General features: G+C 42.2%; 1 protein-coding gene and 1 long non-coding RNA gene across 10 annotated transcripts in view; one reads left to right on the top strand and one right to left on the bottom strand.

The window, feature by feature from the left end:
- Positions 1 to 14: 14 nt before the first annotated feature.
- LOC110091080 (quinone oxidoreductase-like protein 2) overlaps positions 15 to 24,661 on the bottom strand; it is a 131,753-nt gene continuing 107,106 nt past the window's right edge. For 4 of the 9 annotated variants that reach the window (XM_072998196.2, XM_072998192.2, XM_072998191.2 and 1 more), the window contains 4 exons: positions 17,061 to 17,142; positions 16,425 to 16,606; positions 14,587 to 14,815; positions 1,602 to 2,814 (listed from right to left, as the gene is read on the bottom strand). In XM_072998196.2, the coding sequence (XP_072854297.1) occupies positions 2,746 to 2,814; positions 14,587 to 14,815; positions 16,425 to 16,606; positions 17,061 to 17,142 (562 nt within the window). In that variant the 3' untranslated portion in view covers positions 1,602 to 2,745. Of the gene's footprint in view, positions 2,815 to 14,586; positions 14,816 to 16,424; positions 16,607 to 17,060; positions 17,143 to 24,661 lie in introns of all 9 variants that reach the window. The other 5 variants (XM_072998193.2, XM_072998197.2, XM_072998194.2 and 2 more) reach the window with 5 other exon arrangements.
- Positions 6,016 to 9,572, top strand: LOC144588883 (uncharacterized). The gene is made up of 2 exons (XR_013544627.1): positions 6,016 to 6,126; positions 9,468 to 9,572. It is a non-coding gene; the product is annotated as an uncharacterized LOC144588883 (long non-coding RNA).

Here is a 24,661-nt window from a genome sequence, read left to right as displayed (position 1 = left end):
GGAGAACTAAGTACTCTCAGAAAAGAGATTGTACATTTTATTCATATAGACAAAATTCATGGTCAAGAATACACAAATGTTGGATCTCAGCAGAAATTACACATCAAGTGGAAGAAATTATAAAATCCCAGGATACAGAAATGACAATATGGGATGCAGCAAAAGTCTATTTTTGTGATTTTGTGAAAGAGTTTAATGCACAAAGGAAAAGAGAAAGAAATAAACAATATCAAACACTAATAACATCTCTGAAGAAAGAAAAAATGGAAATGTTAAAAACCCTACAGTCAAGTGCCTAAAGAATAAGTATATTGCAACATAAAATCAACTTCTTAAAACAGGAAGAAATGGCAAAACAATTAAATTTGCAAGGCAATTTTTTTGAGTATGCTAATAAACAAGAAAGATGGTTAGCGTACAGAATTTAAAAAGAGAGAGAGAAAACAATGATCAGTGTAATACTGGATAAGCAAGGACGGGAAACATACAGACAAAAGGAAATAGAAAAAATTATTTAAAAAAAATTATACCAACCTTTACAAAAAGAAATTGAACAGGAGCAACAATTGAACTATTTAGATAAACTCCCGGATTGGAGATTTAGTTCTCAACAATTGGGAAATCTAAATAAATCAATTACGACAAGTGAAATTGTGGAAGCATGGAAAAAACAGAAAAATGGAAAAGCCCCTGGACGAGATGGTCTCCCCAGCTGAATGTTATAAAGCATTAGAAAAAACTCTAAATCCACATTTCAAAAAGCAGATTATATTGAAACTAGACGGAAATTCATGAGGAAAAGTGTGTATTTCCCAATACAGAAAGTAGGGATGGGAAAAAAACAAATTAAGAACTACAGACCAATCTCTCTTTTGAATGTTGATTACAAGATATATGCGATTATCTGGGCAACTAGATTAAAGAAGGTACTTAGGGAAACCACTACATAGATTGCTGCCTTGTCGTGGTGAAGGGACTTGAGTAATTCTGAGAAGCTATGGGCTATGCCATGCAGGGACACCCAAGAAGGACAGGTCATAGTGGAGAGTTCTGACTAAACACAATCCATCTGAAGCAGGAACTGGCAAACCACCTACTGAGCCTTATAATTGGCTTCAGTGATCTCCTGCCTGCTTCCAGAATTCATTCTTCTGTGAGGAAACCCATCTTCAGATTTTTTGAAACAGACCTTAAATATTCAATTGTTTTCTTTCTAAAAGGTAAAGGTTCCCCTTGACAAATTTTGTCCAGTCGTGTTCGACTCATCCCCATTTCCAAGCCATAGAGCCAGCGTTTGTCCGAAGACAATCTTCCGTGCTCACATGGCCAGTGCGACTTAGACACGGAACGCTGTTACCTTCCTACTGAAGTGGTCCATATTTATCTACTTGCATTTGCATGCTTTCGAACCGCTAGGTTGGCAGGAGCTGGGACAAGCGATGGGAGCTCACTCTGTCGCGTGGATTTGATCTTACGACTGCTTGGTCTTCTGACCCTGCAGCACAGGCTTCTGCGGTTTAGCCCGCAGCACCACCACGTCCCTAGTTTCTAATTTCACTTATACTTTATAGGAGATAGAGCAGTGACACATAATGGAGCAATTGCAAAAATAGGCAAATTTTATTTCCATTTCCTTTGCATTAATCTATTTTCTTTCTAGTCAAAAACATGGCAGATTAAAACATGGCAGAATCTTTTCCAAATAATATGTTACTTAGAAATTTTACTTCAAAACTGACTCCTTTTTAAAAAAGTGCTAGAAAACATAATTTTCAGAAATTGAAACACTGAAGAAAGTACAATCTCAGGTGCAATTATTAAATGAACAATAGTGCAGCTGTTCTCATATATAAAACCATCAATCAGTCCTAAATGTTATTTCTAATAGAACCAGCTCAAAGCTGTCACGGTACAATATACCATCTAAGCACTAAGACACCAAACTAAAGTTTTGAGTGAGCTGAAGAATGCCATATTTTACAGCATAGTTAGGAAAACAGCTAGTCAGATACGAGGATTCTTTCTGAATGCAAGTGAAAGAGGAAGTAAAAAGACACACCTTACTCCATATAGTGCCAATGTCAGTCACTTCCCAGCTCCAGGAGTCAAGAACCGAAGACCCCAGGCCACCTCTGACTGCTGTCAACCTGGTGGTGGAAATACAGCAGCTGGAGTTTTAAAAAAAAGATGTCTTAGCTGTTTAGTTTGGCAAGTTCAGATGGGTGGGCCTTGGCTTATTACCCCTCTTCAAATGAGCCTTTGAACAAAACAAGATGCTGAGCATGGCTATAGATCTTCCAAATAGCTCAATTTGGCTTACATTGGGTTATCTGTTTCTGACAGCTTGCAGAGCCAGGCTTGTGTAGCTTTAGTAGTAGAACTTCCTTGTGTGTATCTCCATCCCATTCTCCATACCTTTCATTCTCTACCCTTGCAGGAGGGTGTACACTACTTCTGGACAAATGCTCAGTATAATTTCCACACTACCTAGTATCACTGCTGCTCTGCCAGCAGGAAAAGTATGAGAACGCTCAAGAAAGAATCAACAAGGCTGGATTCAGACTGTTGGGTGGCAACAATGTCAGAAACTGGATAGCTGTGCATGGATAGTGTATGTATTCCCACAATCCAAAAATGCCAGTCATTTGCTGAATCATGTGGTTTCCATTGTGGCAGTTCCTTTCTCTTCCTCGGGATGAAGCAGCTAGTGGGGAGCAAGGACAGGTTTCCCAAAGAAATACAGCATCAACTGATAGAGATGATAACTTTGCCTGTAGATTTGCGCTGGGTCACATGTGCAAAGGCTTCATTTACCTGCAAAAAATTCAGAAAAGGAGGTGATAGATATTTGGCAAGGATGCAAGTGCACACTGGTTTCTTCTATGACAGCTAAGCACAGATTATTTAACAAATGCATAAACAGGTCACACTGGCAAATGTTGGCTGCAAAGCATTAATACACAAGGTCTAGTTTCAGGTGTACAGCAGCTAAACAGCTTTTAGAGCAACCAGATTCATTCTGAAGAGCTCTGTAATTTCATGTCCCTTTGGCCTGATGAAGTAATCATGTAAGTAGTCAGCGACCTCATCTATTAAGCTGCAGAAGCCAAAGGCCACCACATCTTCTACCCTATGCCACTGAAATGCATATATGTTAATCAGGTCACTCACGACTCAGAACTTTGTCAGATATGGTATGAAGAAGAAGCTAGAATTGTGTGAAGTCAGAAATAAGTCCCCTCAAACAAGTATCTACAAATAATGTAAGGATTTGAATAACATTCAGTCTCTCAGTTTGTGTGCTTGCTTGTTTTTGCTAAATGAAAATGATTCCAGTAATTAAGGCAATGATTAGGAAGGATACTGAGACACTTATCCAAATGAATAGTGGAAGCAAGATTTGTACTTCATTAATGAGACAGTAACAGGCACTGGGATGCTAATCAGAAACTATTAGTAATAGACTTATCACTGTGAATTACCAACTCTATCAACTGCCTGTATCATTTTCAGTTACAAGCAGTACAAAAACCTGATGGCAAAGCAACAGTTCAGAACACTCTACTAGAAAGAAACTCAATGTTACTATTTTTTCTTTTTCATTCTGCCTTTACTGCAAAAAAATCATACACACAAATATTTTACTTTACACAATTCCTATGGCATACGCTGAGAAGCACAAACCAGCCCACACGCACCATGTGGGCTTTCAAGGCTCAGCACAAATTTGGATACACAACTCCCTGGTCAAGATTCAGCACTATATCCAGTGCACCATTTGTGATGAAACTTAAGATTTGAGGGATCTGTTGCAATTTTCACTAGAACCTTCAGACCTACTAAATGCATCCTGATACAAAATGAAAGCCTAAGCAGTGGAGCCATTTATGAACTGCGCTATCTGACCCATACATAGGGATAACTTACACACCCAAATACAAACCTACTTTTGAAGTACTTCACATCAGCAAGTCCAAAGGTCTAATTTAAACTGGGATGGGGCGTGCTTTTATTGTTGCTACTGTTTAAAAACAACAGGGAGTAAGAAATTATTGCCAATCTTCTGCTGATCATCCAAGTCATCTACCAGCATGTCCCAAGCTACTTTTTGCCCACTCCTGTACTACAGCATGCTATTCCAAGTGACATAAATATACAAAATGTCAAGAAAAACTGCCCCCATGCTGCCTCGGTCTTCCTTTCAATAAAAAAAATGATACAAGAAATAATACTGAAAAGAAATGCTGAATTATGGAACATTTGTCTTTCTACTCTGTACCATTAGCTAATACCAGATCATACTTCAGACTTGTTACCACTGGAGTGGGCAACATGTGGCTCCCAGCACCACTTCTAATTAATTATTTTTTAAACAATACTCAAATATTATTTTTGTGCCCTCTATGGGTCATGGGAACAATTGTAGCATATTTCATGTTGTGATTAGAGATGGGGGTATTCGTATATGAATATGAATCCTGCACAGCTGTACTTAACAAGGGTCCACTCATATGTCCGCCAGCAGCAGCAGCCTTGGTCAACCTTCCAATTGCTCCTGGAGTGCCACTCTCTTTCCACTTATCTAGCCAACTCCAGGCAAAGGGAGGGAAGACAAGTCTCCCTGCATGGCTGCTGAATGGCTAGATAAGTGGAAAAAGAGTGGGAGCAACTGGAAGGCTGACCGAGGATACCGCCACCACTGGACGCATGAATGGACAGTTCAGACCCAGTGGCCAGACCCTCATTAAGTCCAGCTATGCGGAGGTATTCATATACAAATATCCCCATCTCTAGTTGGGATCACCAAACACATTTTTAAAACAAAATTCATATATATGCGCACATATGCTAACATACATAACCTACACACAGCACCACTAGAAAGCACAAGGGGGCTTTTTAAAGTTAAACCCCTGTCAAGATTTGAAATGTATAGTAACTAAGGGGGCTGTAAATAATACAATCCTAAACATGTACATAGGGGACGTGGTGCCGCTGTGGGTTAAACCGCAGAGCCTCTGGGCTGCAAGGTTGAAAGATCAGCAGTTTGAATCCACACGACGGAGTGAGCTCCCATTGCTTGTCCCAGCTCCTGCCAACCTAGCAGTTAGAAAGCATGTAAAAATGTGAGTAAATAAATAGGTACGATCATGGTGGGAAGATAACAACGTTCCATGTCTAGTTGCACTGGCCACGTGACCACGGACAAACACTGGCTCTACGACTCTATGAGCACCGCCCCGTAGAGTCGGACATGACTGGACTTAATTGTCAAGGGGAACCTTTACCTTAAACATGTATATTCTGCTTTAAAAATGAGGTTAGAACAGCAGTTTACTGTGTAGTGACTTTTAGTAATCAGACAGCTCTCCAGCCAAGTTTGAAAGCAAGGTTAATGTAAAACAACATTGCTTGGCAAAATGATCTCTTTCATAGCAGACAGCTGAATGTATAAACAACTGATAAGTAAATGCAAAACACTGGGGAAAAACCCTCCTAGGCCATGAAATATGAAAATGTGTTGATGTTTGCTGATGTAGCATCTTACTGGATCCCTAGCTTACTCCTTTAGTAATTTACACTTGCAGCATATTAGTCATCCCACAGGTAAGGTAAAGGTAAAGGTTGCCCTTGACATTTTAGTCCAGTACTCTAAGGTGCGATGCTCATCTCTGTTTCCAATCCGTAGAGCCAGCGTTTTGTCCAAAGACAGTTTCTGTGGGCATGTGGCCAGCATGACTAGACACAGAACACCGTTACCTTCCCACCGAGGTAGTACCTATTTATTTACTTGCATTTTTACATGCTAGGTCGGCAGGAGCTGGGACGAGCGATGGGAGCTCACTCTGTGGTGTGGATTCAATCTTGGCTATGCGAAGCATGGTCCCGAAATCGCTAAGCGAAAATCGCCCATAGGAAACATCGTTAAACGATGCGGAAAATTCTTTAAAAAAACCCCATCGCTAAGCAAATACATCGTTAAACGAGGCACCACTGTATCAACACAGATACTAGGAATGAGACATCAAAGAGCAGGAACATATCGCAGCACAGCAGGTAGCAGAACCTCAGAACAGATATGGGCAACATGAGTTTCCCTCCATAGGTTCAAATTGGCTTGACTGGGTGAGCATTTGGAATATTTTTCATTTATGTCTAGTAATATACTTAAAGGCTAAAGACTGCTTAAAGCTATAACTTTTTTTTAACTTTCTAATGATGTGTTTTAGAGATGTAGTCTCTGTTCTTGGATTATGTCTTTTTATGCTATAAACTCTTGCATTTTTAGGATGTAATTAAAGCATTTTTAGGATGTCATTAAAGCACCCAGAAAATGAGACCACGGATAAAACAAAGGTTCTGGTGGCCAGGGATGGATAAAGATATCACAGACTATTGTCTAACGTGTCCAGAATGTCAAAAGACACAAGCCAAACCAGGACCAGGAGCAGAAATAATCCCAGTGCCCATGGTGGATCAGCCCTTCCAGAGGGTAGGAACAGATATTGTGGGACCATTGTTATGGTCAGCTGGGGGACACACCCACATCTTGGTTATCATAGATTATGCCACACGCTATCCAGGAGCTATCCGATTAAGGTCTACCATAGCCAAAGTATTAGCAAGGGAGTTAATGCAGGTATTCTCCCGGCTAGGTTTCCCCAAAGAAGTCCTGACTGACCAAGGCACAAATTTTATGAGTCAGACTTTTAAGGAGATGTGGCGCTTGCTGGAAGTGAAACCAGTTCATACTTCAGTTTATAACCCCCAAACAAATGGGGTAGTGGAAAGGTTTAATAAAACACTGAAAAGTATGTTAAGGAAGTTAGAGATGGAAAAACCACGGAGGTGGCATCTATTGGTAGCACCCTTAATGTCTGCAATCAGGAAGGTACCACAAATATCCACTGGCTTCTCTTCATTTGAAATGATTTATGGGTAGAACCCTAGGGGAATCTTACATCTCGTGAGAGACGTGGAAGAGTGGGAAGGATGAAGATCAGATAGTGGTGCAACAAGTGATAGAGATGCATGAAAGGTAGCAAGAATAGCCAGGGAAAATTTGCTGAGAGTACAAGGACAGAAGAGGAGATATGACGCAAGAGTTAAACCCAGACAGTTTGTACCAGGTGTTACTACTGATGCCAGCTGAGAATGCCAAGTTGTTTGCTAGGTGGCAGGGTCTGTACGAGGTCCCCCAGAAAGTAGGACCAGTAGATTATGAAATTTCAATGCCTGATAAGAAAAAGAAGGGGCCTTTCATGTGAACCTCTTAAAGGAATGGAAAGAACGGGAGCCTTTATGGGGAGAGATTGGAGAGGAGAGTTTTGGCCCTGAAACAAAGAGCTGCCTACAAAAGGACCTCAAGATAGTCATTAGCGAGGAGCTAGAAGAAACACAACAAGTGAAAGAGATAGAGCAGGAATTCCAAAATGTGTTTTCTGGTTTACCAGGGTACATGACTCTGATTGAACATCCAAACCAAACGTTACCCCAGGTGGTGGTACGGTCAGGGAGGAGGAATTGGCCTCATCATTTAAAAGAGACAATAAATGAAGAGATTGAGATGTTAGAGTTAGGGGTGATAGAAACATCACATAACCCTTGGCAGAGTTATCCAGTAGTGGTACCAAAAGTGGATGGTAACATAAGGCTGTGTATAGACTTCAGAAGATTGAATGAAGTTTCTAAGTTTGATGCATATCCTATGCCTAAGATTGAAGGAAAGGCTGAGTATTTACCATCCTAGGACCTCACAAAGGGTTACCCAAGGAAGGAAGACAATGAAAAGACCACCTTTGTCACTCCCAAGGGATTGTTCCATTTCTCGAGGATGCCATTTGGATTGCACGGTGCAGTGGCCACCTTCCAGAGGTTGATGGATAAGGTGCTAGAACCAGTGAAGGAATTAGCGGGAGCCTACATAGATGACATCTTGATTTACATTAATAGTAGGGAAGAACATCTGGACCACCTCAGCCAAGTGCTGGCTGAATTAGGGAAAGCAGGGTTGAAGGTGAACCCCACAAAGTGTAAGATAGCCCAGAAAGGGGTGAAGTTTTTAGGGTTCCAGGTAGAGCAGGGGGAAATCCAGCCAGTATCTGATAAAGTGGATAAGGTAACAGCCTGGGCAGTACCACAAACCAAGAAGGAGGTACAACAATTTTTGTGTTTGGCAGGATATTACCGCCAGTTCGTCCCTAACTTTGCAGAGATAGCCACGCCCTTGACAGATTTGACTAGAAAGAGAAAAGCAAATAAGGTGGTTTGGGGGAGGCAAGAACACCAGGCTTTCAAGAAATTAAAGAAGATATTAGCTGAACTACCAAGTAGCTACGCACCAGACTTTTATTGTTCAAACTGATGCTTCAGACAGAGGAATAGGAGCCGTGTTATTACAGATAAAGGGAGAGGTGGCGTATCCGGTGATGTATCAAAGTAAAAAGTTGAGTACAAGAGAGCAAAAATACACCACCAGTGAGAAAGAAGTGTTAGCTGCTAAATAGGCGATACAGACTCTTTGATATTACTTGTTAGGGGCTCCTTTCACTTTGGTCAAGAACCACGCCCTGTTACAATTGTTAAATCTAATGAAGGACACTAACCTCAGGTTGACACGATATCTGAGTGAGCCATATACAGTGGTGCCTCGCATAACGTTTTTAATTGGTTCCAAAAAAAAACCTTATGCGAAAAAAACTTTATGCAAAACACCATTTCCCATAGGAATGCATTGGAAACCGGTTAATCCGTTCCAATAGGCACGGATTGGCGTCCTTAAGCGAAAAAACCCATAGGAAACATTGTTAAACAATACAATGTTTCCTCCATTGGAATGTATTGAAGCCGACTCAATACATTTCAATGGCTTTGCGAAGTCAATTTTTGCAAATTTAAGTGTGTCATAAAAGGGTCGAAAATGGTTTTAAATGCTTGGATTAGCTTCTGCACCCTCTAAAACGGATGCAAAAGTTAATTTGGCTTTGATCTGACTTTTTGTTAATTTATGGTGAATTTTTCCCCCCCAACTTTTGACAGCTGTCAAAATCTGATAGCTCCATTGTTTCCTATGGGGGAGAAAAAAATTCACAAAAAATTAACAAAAAGTCAGATCAACGCCAAATTAAGTATGCACACATTTTAGAAGGTGCACTAACGATTCCAAGCATTTAAAACCGTTTTTCAACATGTTAAGACACTTTTGTAATTGAAAAAATGAACATCGTTAAGTGAAGCAGGGGACCTAAAACCAAAAACGTTAAGCGAAGCATGCTCCCAAAATCGCTATGTGAAAATCGCCCATAGGGAAAAACGTTATACGAAGCACAATCTGACTCTGAAAAAATAAACGTTAAGCGAAAAAAACGTTAAACGAAGCAAACGTTATGCGAGGCACCACTGTACGTTTAGAGTGCAATATAAGAAGAGTAGTACTCATGCTAACGCGGATTATTTTTTCCTGACAGGGAGACAGGGATACGGAAACTGAAGAGAGGACAGCCCACTCATTGGAGGGGGGCATGTGAAGAACAGGAGGCTAGTGAGCCATCCTCAACCAAAAGAAGAAGAAAGTGATAGAAGTGTTCTGGTGGAAGACAAGGAGGAGGACAAAGGGGAGGAGCAAGATCTGATAGTGTGGGAGGAGGTTATAAAAGAGTGGAGTGATGCGCAAGAGTTCAGAGTGGAAACAGACCAGACTCAGAAACATACTAGAGATTGAGCAGTTTGAATGGAAAAGAATGAGGAGATACCTGATAAGGTCGGTGATCTGTTAAAGGATTTCCTTAACCTGAAGACTGGTGGAGGATTACTCCTGGATCCAGGCTTACCGAGCCATGAAGGGAAGAGGGTTAGACCACTAGAATGGATGGTTGTGTTCTACCCCCGAAACCAAGGTGGAGGGAGGAAAATGATTTGTCCCAGTCCCTCTTACAACAATCCACCTCTCGAAGGGGACTGGGCGAGGCATTCCTGTTGTGGGACAGTATGTGCGTTAAGGACTACCCCCTTGAGGGTGATAACCAATCGCGAACGCTTTGGTCCAGCCCCAATGTAAGAAGTGACCTGTTTACACCAGAAGCTAAGATTTTAAGTTACAAGACAATACCCAAATTGAGTTGTTTTGACCTATTTAATTTAGTTGAATCAGAAGTTGATGTAAATAAAGTTGAGCCTGTTGGATTTTCAAAACTGCCTCCGTCTCTTATTCCCGCTAAAATGAGGGAACCGTCACTGACTCATGAAGAACCCGATCACAACCTCCAACAACTTATGAATCGTTTTAGTAAGGCCTGCCAAGACTTTGGATCAGCCTGAAGAAAAAACAAGTCATGAGCCAGGGCATCGACTCACCTCCCTCTATTACCATCTCCGCACAAAAATTGGAGGTTGTTCATGGTTTCGTGTACCTTGGCTCAATGATTTCCCTAGATTTCCCTCTCCCTAGATGTCAAGCTGGATAAATTAGCTACCATGTTCTCTAGACTCACAAATCAGCTACCATGTTCTCTAGACTCACAAAGAGAGTATGGCTTAATAAGAAGCTGATGGCATAAACCAAGATCCAGGTCTATAGAGCCTGTGTCCTGAGTATACTCCTGTATTGCAGTGAGTCCTGGAACCTTTGTGCACAGCAGGAGAGGAAGCTGAACATGTTCCATATGTGTTGTCTCGGACACATTTTTGGTATCACCTGGCAGGACAAAGTTCCAAATAAGAGTAGTCCTAGAACAAGCTGGAATCTTTAGCATGTATACATTATTGAAACAGCAATGTCTACGTTGTCTCTGGCATGTCGTGAGAATGGCTGACAGATTCCAAAAGATCTCCTGTATGGAGAATTAGTGTAGGGAAAGTGCCCCAGGGGAAGACCACATCTGTGATACAAGGATATCTGCAAGCAGGATCTGAAGGCTTAGAAATGGATCTCAACAGACGGGAAACCTTGACATCTGAGCGCTCAGCCTGGAAGCAGGTGGTGCAGCATGGCCTCTCCCAATTTGAAAATAGAGTGGTGCCTCGCAAGATGATTTTAATTTGTTCCATGGAAATCGTTGTCTTGCGAAAACATCGTCTTGTGAAACGCAGCTCCCCATTGGAATGCATTGAAATCTCAGTGAAATCTATTTAATGCATTCCAATTGGGAAAAGAATCACTGTCTTGCAAAAATTATCCATAGAAGACATCATCTTGCAAAACACAGTTCCCCATACATCTTGGGGAAAAGCAATCCCCTCACCTGCACTGCCTTTGGAAATTCAATGGGTCTCAGATGACCTTCTCCCTCTTTCTCTCTCCAGCAACAAAGAGTTTCTTTGTTGCTGGAGAGAAAAAGGGAGTAAAAGGAGTCAAACCCCCTTCTGTCCCCTGACCCCCAAAGTCATGGTGACACCCTGGCTGCACCTCCCACTCAGTAAAGGGCTGCACAGCCCCAGTCCTGCCAGAGGCCAAGAGAGCTCCGCAGTTTTGGGGTGCCCTGCGGGACCCCCCATCAGGGGCTAGGTGTTCTTCCCACAATCCTCTAGTGCACAGGTATTAGCGTAAGGTATTAGGCATATGCTAATACCTGTACACTAGAGGATTGTGGAACACCTAGCTAATGCTATGTGTTCCGCCCACAATTAGCATAAAGTATTAGCATATGCTAATACCTGTGCACTAGAGGATTGTGGGAGGAACACTTAGCCCCTGATGGGGGTCCTGCAGGGCACCCCAAAACACTGAGGAGCTCTCTCGGCCTCTGGCAGGACTGGGGCTGTGCAGCCCTGTACTGAGGTGCAGCCAGGGGGTCACCATGACTTGGGGGGTTAGGGGACAGAATGGGGTAGGAGATTCAAGGGCCATTCTAACTTATACCTTGCAGGGGAAATACCATGTCATAAAAATGGTATTCCCCTTCATGGATTGCTGCCTTGTCGTGGCGAAGGGGCTTGAGTAACTCAGAGAAGCTATGGGCTATGCCGAGCAGGGACACCCAAGACGGACAGGACATAGTGGAGAGTTCTGACTAAACGCAATCCACCTGGAGTAGGAACTGGCAATGCCACTCCAGTATCTTTGCCAAGAACGCCCCATGATCAGAAACAAAAGGCTAAAAGATATGACACTGGAAGATGGGCCCCTCAGGTCAGAAGGCGTCCAACATGCTACTGAGGAAGAGCGGACAACAAGTACAAGTAGCTCCAGAGCTAATGAAGTGGTTGGGCCAAAGCCGAAAGGACGCTCAGCTGTGGACGTGCCTGGAAGTGAAAGGAAAGTCCGATGCTGCAAAGAAAAATACTGCATAGGAACCTGGAATGTAAGATCTATGAACATTGGGAAGCTGGAGGTGGTCAAACAGGAGATGGCAAGAATAAACATCGACATCCTGGGCATCAGTGAACTAAAATGGACAGGAATGGGCGAATTCAGCTCAGATGATTATCATATCTACTATTGTGGGCAAGAATCCCATAGAAGGAATGGAGTGGCCCTCATAGTCAACAAAAGAGTGGGAAAAGCTGTAATGGGATACAATCTCAAAAATGATAGAATGATGTCAATACGAATCCAAGGCAGACCTTTCAACATCACAATAATCCAAGTTTATGCACCAACCACCATTGCTGAGGATACTGAAATTGAACAATTTTATGAAGATTTACAACACCTTCTAGAACTGACACCAAAGAAAGATGTTCTTCTCATTCTAGGGGACTGGAATGCTAAAGTAGGGAGACAAGAGAGAAAAGGAACAACAGGGAAGTTTGGCCTTGGAGTTCAGAATGAAGCAGGACAAAGGCTAATAGAGTTTTGTCAAGAGAACAAGCTGGTCATCACAAACACTCTTTTCCAACAACACAAGAGGCTACTCTATACATGGAAATCACCAGATGGGCAATATCGAAATCAGATTGATTATATTCTCTGCAGCCAAAGATGGAGACGCTCTATACAGTCAGCAAAAACAAGACCTGGAGCTGACTGTGGCTCCATGATCACTGCAGATGGAGACAGCAGGTACGAAATTAAAAGACGCCTGCTTCTTGGGAGGAAAGCGATGACAAATCTTGACAGCATCTTAAAAAGCAGAGACATCGCCTTGCCAACAAAAGTCTGAATAGTCAAAGCTATGGTTTTTCCTGTCGTGATGTATGGAAGTGAGAGCTGGACCATAAAGAAAGCAGACCGCCGAAGAATTGATGCCTTTGAATTGTGGTGCTGGAGGAGGCTCTTAAGAATCCCCTGGACTGCAAGAAGAACAAACCTATCCATTCTAAAGGAAATCAACCCTGAGTGCTCACTGGAAGGACAGATCCTGAAGCTGAGGCTCCAGTACTTTGGCCATCTCATGAGAAAAGAAGACTCCTTGGAAAAAACCTTGATGTTAGGAAAGTGTGACAGCAAGAGGAGAAAGGGACAACTGAGGATGAGATGGCTGGACAGTGTCATCGAAGCAACCAACATGAATTTGTCACAACTCCGGGAGGCAGTGGAAGATAGGAGGGCCTGGCGTGCTCTGGTCCATGGGGTCACGAAGAGTTGGACACGACTAAACGACGATGAAAAAATGATATTCCTAGGGGGAGGCTCATCCATTGTGCTTTGGGTGTGCTGCTGATCCCTGTGATTTCCCTAAATATGGGGAACTCAGCTGCATAATTTATGTTAATGAGGGGGTTACATTTATTATTTCCCTGTTTTTCTACAACCTCGTTATCCTTTGCTTTCTGGCTATTTTCACCACTCTCTATCATTTAAATTTGCAACCATAGCCCCATTGGCAATGCTTTGCAGGATGGTTCCCCCCCATCGGAACACACTAATTACATAAGACCTACTTTTTTATCCCAAAAAAGTGGGGGAGAAAGTGTGTGCTGGTGTTTTTCCAGTAGGCAGACCCTGAAAAGCCAGCAACATACACTTTCATCCCAACAGCATATACTTTTTGGGATAAAATAGTAGGTCTTATGTAATTAATGTGTTCCAATTTTTTTTTGGGGGGGGGGACTGTCTTGCGAAACAGGGTTTGAAAAAAAAAACTGTATTGTGAGAACCTAAAACATCATCCAGCAAAACTGCCCATAGGACTAATCGTTTTGGGAAGCACAGCATCGCTCAAAAAAAATCACTGTCTAGCCAATTCATCGTTTTGCGAGGCAATCGTCTTGCGAGGCACCACTGTACACTTGTCTAGCAGGCCGAGGCCGAGGCCAAGGGGCAGTCCCCAAACCAGCAAAATCAGGGAGTTGGAAAGGAACAGATTGTATTTGTTTTCAGTGTGGAAGGGATTGTCACTTTCGAATTAGCCTTCTCAGCCACACTAGATGCTGTTCCAAGAGCATGTTACCATAGTCTCTCGAAACTGAAGGATGCCTACAGCCTACATTCACGTGGGAGCATACACAAATGTCATTCTTAACCCATCCAATATTTTACAGCTTGTTCTAAACTATATTAAATCTAATCACTAGTTCTAACTCCAGCATATCCATGGAAACAATAGCTGAATAGTTTGCCAACACTTAGAACTATCAATAGGATTCAGGCCTTTGAACCCAAATTAAATTAAACTTCCATATGTTCTCTAAGCCTTCCATTCTTACCTCCTCCAGTTTGAAGACAGCTCCTATATGAGGTTGGATTCGTCCCGCTTGGCAGTATGAAAGAGCAGAAGAAAGTGCAGAAGAAAAGACTGGGAAATCCTGGTCCCGATACCTGCCCCAATACAGGCCCAGGGCAGAGATGTTTTTCAGGAGGAGCAGATTGGCTGGAATGGATGGGATGGTTCCTCCAGCAAACCCAACCACTACAATTCTGCCTTCCCAAGCCAGGCTGAAAAGTTGATGGTAAAGAGAATGAGAGGCCAGCAGAATGATCAGAATGTGTATAAACCAAGAAGCCTAATAATTTGACACCATCTGGGACACCTACAAAGTTTACCCTTGGATGGAAATGGTGCCACAAAAGTGAACAATAGATCGTTGTTGTGGGTTTTTTGGGCTGTTTGGCCATGTTCTGGAGGTTTTTCTTCCTAATGTTTCACAAGTCTCTGTGGCTCACACTACACCAGAACACAGACAGAATTCTAGCTCCTGTCCTCTGAAGATGCTGGCCACGGAGACTGGCAAAACCTCCTGAACATGGCCAAACAGCCCAAAAAACCCACAACGACCATCAGATTGCAGCCGTGAAAGCCTTCAAGAACACACTGAACAATAGATTGGGTGTTCCAAAGTAAGTGAGATATTTAAGGAGAGGTTTTTCCACTCCCTCAGTGAATTTCCATGGCCAAGCAGGGATTTGAACCAGATGTACCGATTCCTAGTCCATCACTCTACCTACAATACACCACACTAGGTAGAACTTACTTGTACCAACGTGAGTATGAAAAAAACTTGTACAACTATCAGCTTTGGCGATCAATTCACAAAAGTGAATACCACAATGAATATGTTAGCACTTTAGAGATATTAACAGACTTAGAGTAGCACGGTATCTTTCCATAAGACACAGCAGACATTCAATAAAATCTAAAGAGTTTTTTTTTTCAAAGGAAATGAACAGAAAGCAGGGCTTAACACCATGTTCACCCAGACAGATCTGTTCCTCTATTATTTCTTTTCAGATATGCACTTCAAAGAAAAGTTCTATGAAAACTCAAATTTTCCATACATTACTATGGACCTAATGAGCACAGTGTTTTACTGATCCTTATGGATCAGTAAATTCTGTCCTTATGGGTTAAACAGACTACTGTACCTATTTTTAGGAGTCTCAGGTAAGTTAGCTCAGTGTAAAATAGGGATACAGTGGACCCTTGACTTACAGACGGCTTGACTTACAGACTTTTTGAGTTACAGACTTCTCTGGCCGCAAAATTTAGGTTTGACTTGCAGACTGAGATTTGACTTACAGACCAGAAAAAAACCAAAATGGAACAAAAACGGCCTGTTACGGGATTAATCGGTTTTCAATGCACTGTAGGTCAATGGAGACTTGACTTACAGACTTTTTGACTTGAGAACCGCCTTCCAATACGGATTAAGTTCTCAAGTCAAGACCCCACTGTAATGACATCCTTATGTCACCAAATTGCAGATGAATTTATTATCAATTTAATTACTATGAATATGTGTTCTGCTGGGTCTGTGTTTTGGATTCATCTCCTCACATACTGTATCTATCACAATAATATTTGTAAATGTTTGTACCACTTCACATCTATGTACTGGAGTCTCAAGATCTGAGCATTAAATACAGTACCAATACAGATAACTTCTCTAACAATCTTGTGTTGAATGCCAGCTTGCATCTTCAACACCAACTAGCCAGTTTTGTAGTATCTTTGGAACTTATTGAGAGCTCACAAATGAAGCTGGAGGCTTAGATGATGCCATGTGGAAAACCCACTCAGGGGAAGTAAATCCAAGCCCTAGCTCACCTGTGCAATGCCTCCTTGAAGATGTCCCCACCAATGGTGTCAATGACCACATTGACACCCTGGGCATCTGTCAGTTTCTTCACTTCTTCTCTCAGACTAGTCTCACTGTAATTCACACTCTGGATAGCCCCCTTCTGGAAAGCCAGGCTGCATTTTTTTTCACTACCTGCTCCTGCTATCACCTGCAACCATAGAACACACACAGAGTATTATACAATCTTTCAAACAGAATAAAGAAGGGAACGGAAACCCAATTTCCCTGCTGAAGCCTTTTGGAAAATTTGTTTTGGAAGATTGACAAACTATATAAGACTGTCAGTGGTGATGCAGGAGACCGCAGAGGGAATCTTTTAAAACTGACTGCCTTCCTGCTCCAATAGGAGACCCCATGGATTCCAGTTGCTTTCAGAGGAAAACCCAATAAGAATTTCAGAGTGACAGGTAAACTGTTAAGTTCTTCCTTCTTTTAGTGATTCTTTCACATACTATTGCTATTGGGGCCATTTTTCTTAAGCATGAAAGCTAAAAATGTTCCTTGAAAGTAGAGATTTCAAAGACTTTCCTCCCTACCTAATCCCTTTCTGATACTGAAGACCATGTGCAGTTCACACATGCCACATGGGGAGAAGGGCATACCTTTGCCTTAAGAATGTGGGACGCAACATCTATAACAGCAAGTCCTGTGGCACCTGCTGCTGCTGTCACCAAAACGGTCTCCCTATGACAAACAAAACAAGCATGGCAAAACTTGAGAACAGATGGACTAAACTACACTTGATCTTACAGATCTTCAGTTATTTGAAATAAATAATCATCAAAATCTGATGATGTAAAAATATGCAAAAGATTCCCATATTCATCTCCTGGTTTAATGTAAAAGTCTAACTGAACATCATACATTGTAACACAGCTGATCATTTTCGAGTGTTACTTATAAAGATGAGACAAACAGGTGTTTTCAGCTTCAATAGCCACATGATTAGGTAACAACTAGCCTGACTTCTTATCATATATAATTTTTATTCTTTTCAATGAGGGGAGGATTTGGAGAGTAAGGGGAATTAGGGTTGGGGGTAGGTACTGACAGGGAAAGGGTAAAATTCCAGAGTGTGAGATAATACATTTACATCAACTTATACAATTAGACTAGGAAAAAGATTAAAAAAACAACCGTGCCAATCACTCACGTCACTCATGCCATTCATATTCATGAGCTGATTTGCATGAACGTATGAGAGGACTGGAGAGGCGGAGTCAGCAGCTACATGAGGTTTGGCGGGAGAAGGAGGAGTCTGATAGGGCTGGTTAGTCAGAGAGAGAAGGAACAGATACTGAGAGATAGAGAGCTGGTTAGGAAAATAGGCAGAGAATGTGGTAATGAAATAGCAAGAGAAAAGAGGTATATACTGAGAGAACTGTTGATGAATTGCTTATGTATAATGTGTATCTGAAGAACTTCTGTAATTCAATCTGCTTCACGTCAATAAATAAGTTCTGTTTCTGTTCACAAGACAAGTGTTCTGACAAACATCATTTATATTGTGGATTGATGTAATCCACTGGTGGCAGTGAGGGGAAAACGCAATGTGAGCCTTTGTGAGGGAAAGACAAGCAGGGGCCACAAGGGCAAACGCCACACCAACAAATTTTCTAGTATTACTATATTTACTAATCTATCTTTTCCCTAATTGGATCTTCAGATTATTTTTTAGTCTACGCTTTCCAGGCTATTTTTCGAATCTAATTATGAAATAATTCTCTATACATCCACCAAAGAAAAGTCTCCTGTGTTTTACATTTCCCACACTATTTAAAGTGTGTGTGTGTATGTGTATACAGTGGTGCCTCGCTTACCGATCGCTCCATTGAGCGACAAAACCACATACCAGCGCTGTTTTTGCAATTGCAAAAGCGATCGCTTTGCGATGTTTCCTATGGGGAAAAATCGCTTTGCGATGATCGCGTGGAAGTGATCACCGCAAAGCGCCCATTTTTTAACAGCTGATCGGCGGTTGAAACTTGGTAGGATGATTCCATGACTGGAATACAGCAATTGAGGGATATAAACTGATGAAAAAGAACAGAGAGAATAAAAAAGGAGGTGGAGTTGCACTATATATATCAAAAATACACATTCCTGCACAGAAATACAGGAGAAGGAGAGTGGCTATCCCACTGAGAGCATCTGGATCAATCCAGTTGGAGCAGAAAACAAAAGGATCTGGTAGCTGGAGTCTACTACCATCATAGGCATCCTTCAGTCTTGAGAGACTATGGTAACATGCTCTATATGGAGGACTTAGAACAGCGTCTAGTGTTTTGATGATGTATGCGAAGTTGGAGTGTCCTTTCCAGGGCACGAAGCCTGGGTAAAATAGTATGGAGGATAGGCTGTTACCCAACCAGCAAATCCCCCTCTCCACGTCAATTGCCCAATCAAAGAGAGGAAGCGGACAAAACTGTTGAAAAACAAATTGCAGGGTTTTCAAAGAGACGCAATGTAGTAGAGACGGGAGATTTCAATTATCTAGATATATGTTGGGAAGCAAATTCTGCCAAGTATCGCCCTTCCAAGAAATTCGTGGCTTGTGTGGCTGATGATTTTCTCCTACAAAAAGTGGAGAAAGAAACTAGAGGAGTTGCTCTCTTGACTTGATTCTGACCAACAGAGATGACTTTGGGGGAAGGGGCAGTAAGGGGAACTCTATGTGAGAGTGACCATGTCCTTCTTGAATTCTTCATTTCAAAGGAAATGAGAGCAGAGTATAGCCACACACGTCCGCTGGATTTCCAAAAACAAACAAACAAACAAAAAACACCCAAAACAATATTAATAATTTCAGAACAAGGATAAGTAAGGTCCCATGGCATGAGATCTTAACAAGAAAATGAGTCCAAGAAGGGTGGGAGCTTCTAAAAGAAGAAATTCTAAAGGGAGAACTACAAACAATTACAAGAAGAAAAAAAGGGGCAAGCTGCAAAAAAGGCCAGTGGGGCTTCACAAAAAACACAGGGAGGGCCTAAAAACCAAAAAAGACATGTACAGTGGTGCCTCGGAAGATGAAATTAATCCGTTTCATGGTTAATGCCATCTTGCGAAAATTTCATTTTGCGAAGCAAGTTTTCCCATAGGAATGCATTGAAATTTAATTAATATGTTCCCATGGGGGGGGGGGAAGTCAGAAAAAAGTCACTTACCAGGTAGTAAGACTGAATAGACTGAGCCGTATTCCTCCTTGGTAGCCCCGGAACAGCCTCACACAGCTCACACTGTTGTGTGAGCAGAGCGCCGAGCAGCTGACCGTCAGGAATCAGCAGAGGGGTGGCAGCCATTTTGGAGAGGCGGCAGCCATTTTGAGAGGTAGCAGCCATGTGGTCGCATCTCAAAATGGCTCCTGCCTCTCCAAAATGGCTGCTGCCTCTCTGCTGGTTCCCAACAGTCAGCTGTTCGGCGCTAGAGTCTGGCTGTTCTGGAGCTACCAAGGAGGAGCGGGGCTCAGTCTACTCGGTCTTACTACCAGGTAAGTGACTTTTTTCTGAATTCCTATGGGAAAACTTGCTTCGGAAGATGAAAAATATTCCAACACGACCCCTCTCGCGAGGCACAAAAAACTCACAAGACCGTCTTGCGATTTTTTCATCCCGCAAGGTGTTCGTCTTACGAGGCACCACTGTACAGGAAGTGGAAAGAAGGCCAGGCCACCAAGAAGGAGTACAGACAAGTAGCAAGGAAATGGAGGGATGACAACAACTGAGAATTAGCTGAGGTTAGCTAGAGGCAATAAAAGCAATAAAAAAGCATTCTTCAGGTACATGAGTAGCAAAAGACAAACAAAAGACATAGTGACACAGCTCTGCAATCAAGCAGGAAAAATGATAACAGAGGACAAGAAAACGGCAGAACAGCTCAATTCTATTTTAGTTCAGTCTTTTCCCATAAGACAGACTATGAACTTCCAATTGGAAGTCCAAGGGGGGAAAGGGTTGCCGCTGCAGATAGAGGAATACCTGACCACTTTGAATGAGTTCAAATCTCCAGGGCCGAATGAACTGAATCCAAGAATACTGAATGAACTGGCTGAAGAACTCTCAGAACAGCTATCCATTATTTTCTTGAAATCATGGGAAACGGGTGAGGTGCCAGAGAATTGGAGGAGGGACAATGTTGTCCCTATCTTCAAAAAGGGCAAAAAAGAGGAAGCTGAGAACTATACACCAGTAAGCCTGACATGAATCCCAGGCAAAATTCTGGAACAGATCATAAAATGGTCATTGTACAAGCACCTGGAAAACAATACAGTAATAACTAGAAGCAACACAGATTTGTTAAGAAGAAATTCTGCCAAACTAATTTGATCTCCTTTTTTGAGCAGGTCACCTCCCTGACAGAGGGAATGCTGTAGATGTACGGTGGTGCCCCGCTTTACAATTACCCCGCATTACGACGAATCTGCTTCACAACGACGTTTTTGCAATTGCTTTTGCGATTGCAATTTGATGGTCTAAATAGGGCTTTTTTGCTTTGCGATGATCGGTTCTCTGCTTCGGGAACCGATTCTTCGCAAAACAATGTTTTTTAACAGCTGATTGGTGGCTTCAAAATGGCCACCAGGTAATTAAAATGGCTCCCCGCTGTGTTTAGGGACGGATTCCTCGCTATACAGGCACTGAAAATGGCCGCCATACGGAGGATCTTCACTGGATGGTGAGTTTTTAGCCCATTGGAACACATTAACTGGGTTTTAATGCATTTCAATGGGCTTTTTATTTTTGCTTTACGATGTTTTCGCTTAACAGCGATTTTCATGGAACGGATTATTGCTGTTAAGCGAGGCACCACTGTAGTATATCTTGACTTCAGCAAAGCTTTTCACAAAGTGTCCCATGAGATCCTGATTAGCAAGCTAACAAGGTGTGGGCTGGATAGATCAAGTGTCAGGTGGATAGACAGTTGGCTACAGAATGGTATTCAGAGGGTGAGGATTAATGGGTCCTTCTCTAACTGGGAGGAGGCAACAAATGGGGTACCCCAAGGCTCAGTCCTCGGCCCGATGCTCTTCAATATTTTTTACTAATGAAGTAGTTGGTAACCTGGATGTGGTAAGCTGGATGTGGTCAAGCAGGAGATGGCAAGAATAAACACTGATATCCCGGGCGTGAGTGAACTGAAATGGACGGGAATGAGCAACCTCAATTCAGACGATTATCATATCTACTATTGTGGGCAAGAATCCCGTAGAAGAAATAGAGTATCCCTCATGGTCAACAAAAGAGTGGGAAAAGCTGTACCGGGATACAATCTCAAAAATGATAGAACGATTTCAATATGAATCCAAGGCAGACCTTTCAACATAACAGTAATCCAAGTTTATGCACCAACCACTGATGCTGAAGAGGCTGGAATTTACAAATTCTATGAAGACTTACAACACCTTCTAGAACTGACACCAATGAAAGATGTTCTTGTCATCATAGCCACCCCGAATAGACATGGTCTAGAGCGGCGGGGTAAAAATCAAATAAATAAATAAATAAATAAATAAATAAATAAATAAATAAATAAAGAAATAAAGAAAGAAAGAAAGAAAGAAAGAAAGAAAGAAAGAAAGAAAGAAAGAAAGAAAGAAAGAAAGAAAGAAAGGGGACTGGAATGCTAAAGTAGGGAGTCAAAAGATAAAAGGAACAACAGGAAAGTTTGGCCTTAGAGTTCAAAACGAAGCAGGGCAAATGCTAATAGAGTTTTCTCAAGAGAACAAGCTGGTCATCACAAACACTCTTTCTCAACAACACAAGAGGCGACTCTACATATGGACATCACCAGGTGGGCAATACCAAAATCAGATGGATTATGTTCTCTGCAGCCAAAGATGAAGAAGCTCTATACAGTCAGCAAAAACAAGACCTGGAGCTGATGGTGGCTCTGATCATCAGCTTCTTATAGTGACATTCTAGCTTAAACTGAAGAAAGTAGGAAAAACCACTGGGCTAGTTAGGTATAATCTAAACCAAACCCCTTATGAATACACAGTGGAAGTGAAGATTTAATGAACTAGGCTCACAACATTGTACAGGAGGCAGCAACAAAAACCATCCCAAAGAAAAGGAAATGCAATAAAGCAAAGTGGCTGTCCAACGAGCACTTAAAAATAGCAGAGAAGAGAAGGGAAACCATATCCAAGGGAGATAGGGAAAGTTACAGAAAATTGAATGCAGACTTCCAAAGAATAGCAAGGAGAGACAGGAGGGCCTTCTTAAATGAACAATGCAAAGAAATAGAGGAAAATAATAGAAAGGGAAAAAAAACAGAGATCTGTTCAAGAAAATTGGAGATATTAAAGGAACATTTTAAAAAGATGGATATGATAAAGGACAAAAATGGGAGGGACCTCACAGAAGCAGAAGATATCAAGAAGAGGTGGCAGAAATATAGAGAGGAATTGTACCAGAAAGATCTGGATGTCCCGGAGAATTCAGATAGTGTGGTTGCTGACCTTGAGCCAGACATCATGGAGAGTGAAGTCAAATGGGCCTTAGAAAGCAAAGCTAACAACAATGCCAGTGGAGGTGATGACATTCCAGTTGAACTATTTAAAATTTTAAAAGAGGATGCTGTTAAGGTGCTACACTCGATATGCCAGCAAGTTTGGAAAACTCAACAGTGGTCAGAGGATTGGAAAAGATCAGTCTACATCCCAATCCCAAAGAACGGCAGTGCCAAAGAATGCTCCAACTGCTGTACAATTGCACTCATCTCACACGCTAGCAAGGTTATGCTCAAAATCCTACAAGGTAGGCTTCAGCAGTATGTGGACCGAGAACTCCCAGAAGTACAAGCTGGATTCCGAAGGGGCAGAGGAATTAGAGACCAAATTGCTAACATGCGCTGGATTATGGAGAAAGCCAGAGAGTTGCAGAAAAATATCTACGTCTGCTTCATTGACTACGCAAAAGCCTTTGACTGTGTGGACCACAACAAACTATGACAAGTTCTTAAAAGGAATGGGAGTGCCTGACCACCTTATCTATCTCCTGAGAAATCTATATGTGGGACAGGAAGCAACAGTTAAAACTGGATATGGAACAATTGATTGGTTCAAAATTGGGAAAGGAGTACAAGAAGGCTGTATATTGTCACCCTGCTTATTTAATTTGTATGCAGAATACATCATGCGGAATGCTGGACTGGAGGAATCCCAAACCGGAATTAAGATTGCTGGAAGAAATATCAACAACCTCAGATATGCAAATACCACTCTGATGGCAGAAAGTGAGGAGGAATTAAAGTACCTCTTAATGAGGGTGAAAGAGGAGAGCGCCAAAAAAATGTTCTGAAGCTCAACATCAAAAAAATTAAGATAATGGCCACTGGTCCCATGACCTTCTGGCAAATAGAAGGGGAAGATATGGAGGCAGTGACAGATTTTATTTTCTTGGGCTCCATGATCACTGCAGATGAGGACAGCAACCACGAAATTAAAAGACACTTGCTTCTTGGGAGGAAAGCGATGACAAACCTCGACAGCATCTTAAAAAGCAAGACATCACCTTGCTGACAAAGGTCTGCATAGTCCAATCTGTGGTTTTTCCAGTAGCGATGTATGGAAGTGAGAGCTGGCCCATAAAGAAGGCTGACTGCCGAAGAATTGATGCTTTCGAATTGTGGTGGTGGAGGAGACTCTTGAGAGTCCCCTGGACTGCAAAGAGAACAAATCTATCCATTTTGAAGGAAATCAACCCTGAGTGCTCACTGGAAGGACAGATCCTGAAGCTGAGGCTCCAATACTTTGGCCATCTGATGAGAAGAGAAGACTCCCTAGAAAAGACCCTGAAGTTGGGAATATGTGAGGGCAAGAGGAGAAGGGGACAACAGAGGACGAAATGGTTGGACAGTGTCATCAACGCTATAAACATGAATTTGACCGAACTCCGGGAGGCAGTGGAAGACAGGAGGGCCTGCCGTGCTTTAGTCCATGGGGTTACGAAGAGTCGGACACGACTTAACAACTAAACAACAACCTAGTAAGGCCGGTGTGCAAGGACCAAAGAACACAGATAAAGAGTTGTAAGCTCAAATAAGTGAGTAATTGGAAATCTAGGGACAGAAGCTTCCCCATAGTTGCCTACTCACACACCTACTAGATCTCACCCAGTCTAGAATGGAAAGGTGGATGCTAGGAACTCCAACTGGCTCCTTCCCCTAATGGACCGACTTCTCTAAAGAGATGCGTTCCTGACAA

Source organism: Pogona vitticeps, chromosome 4 (assembly GCF_051106095.1).
Source record: "Pogona vitticeps strain Pit_001003342236 chromosome 4, PviZW2.1, whole genome shotgun sequence".
Lineage (NCBI taxonomy): Eukaryota > Metazoa > Chordata > Lepidosauria > Squamata > Agamidae > Pogona > Pogona vitticeps.
This window is presented reverse-complemented; position numbering and strand designations above follow the sequence as displayed.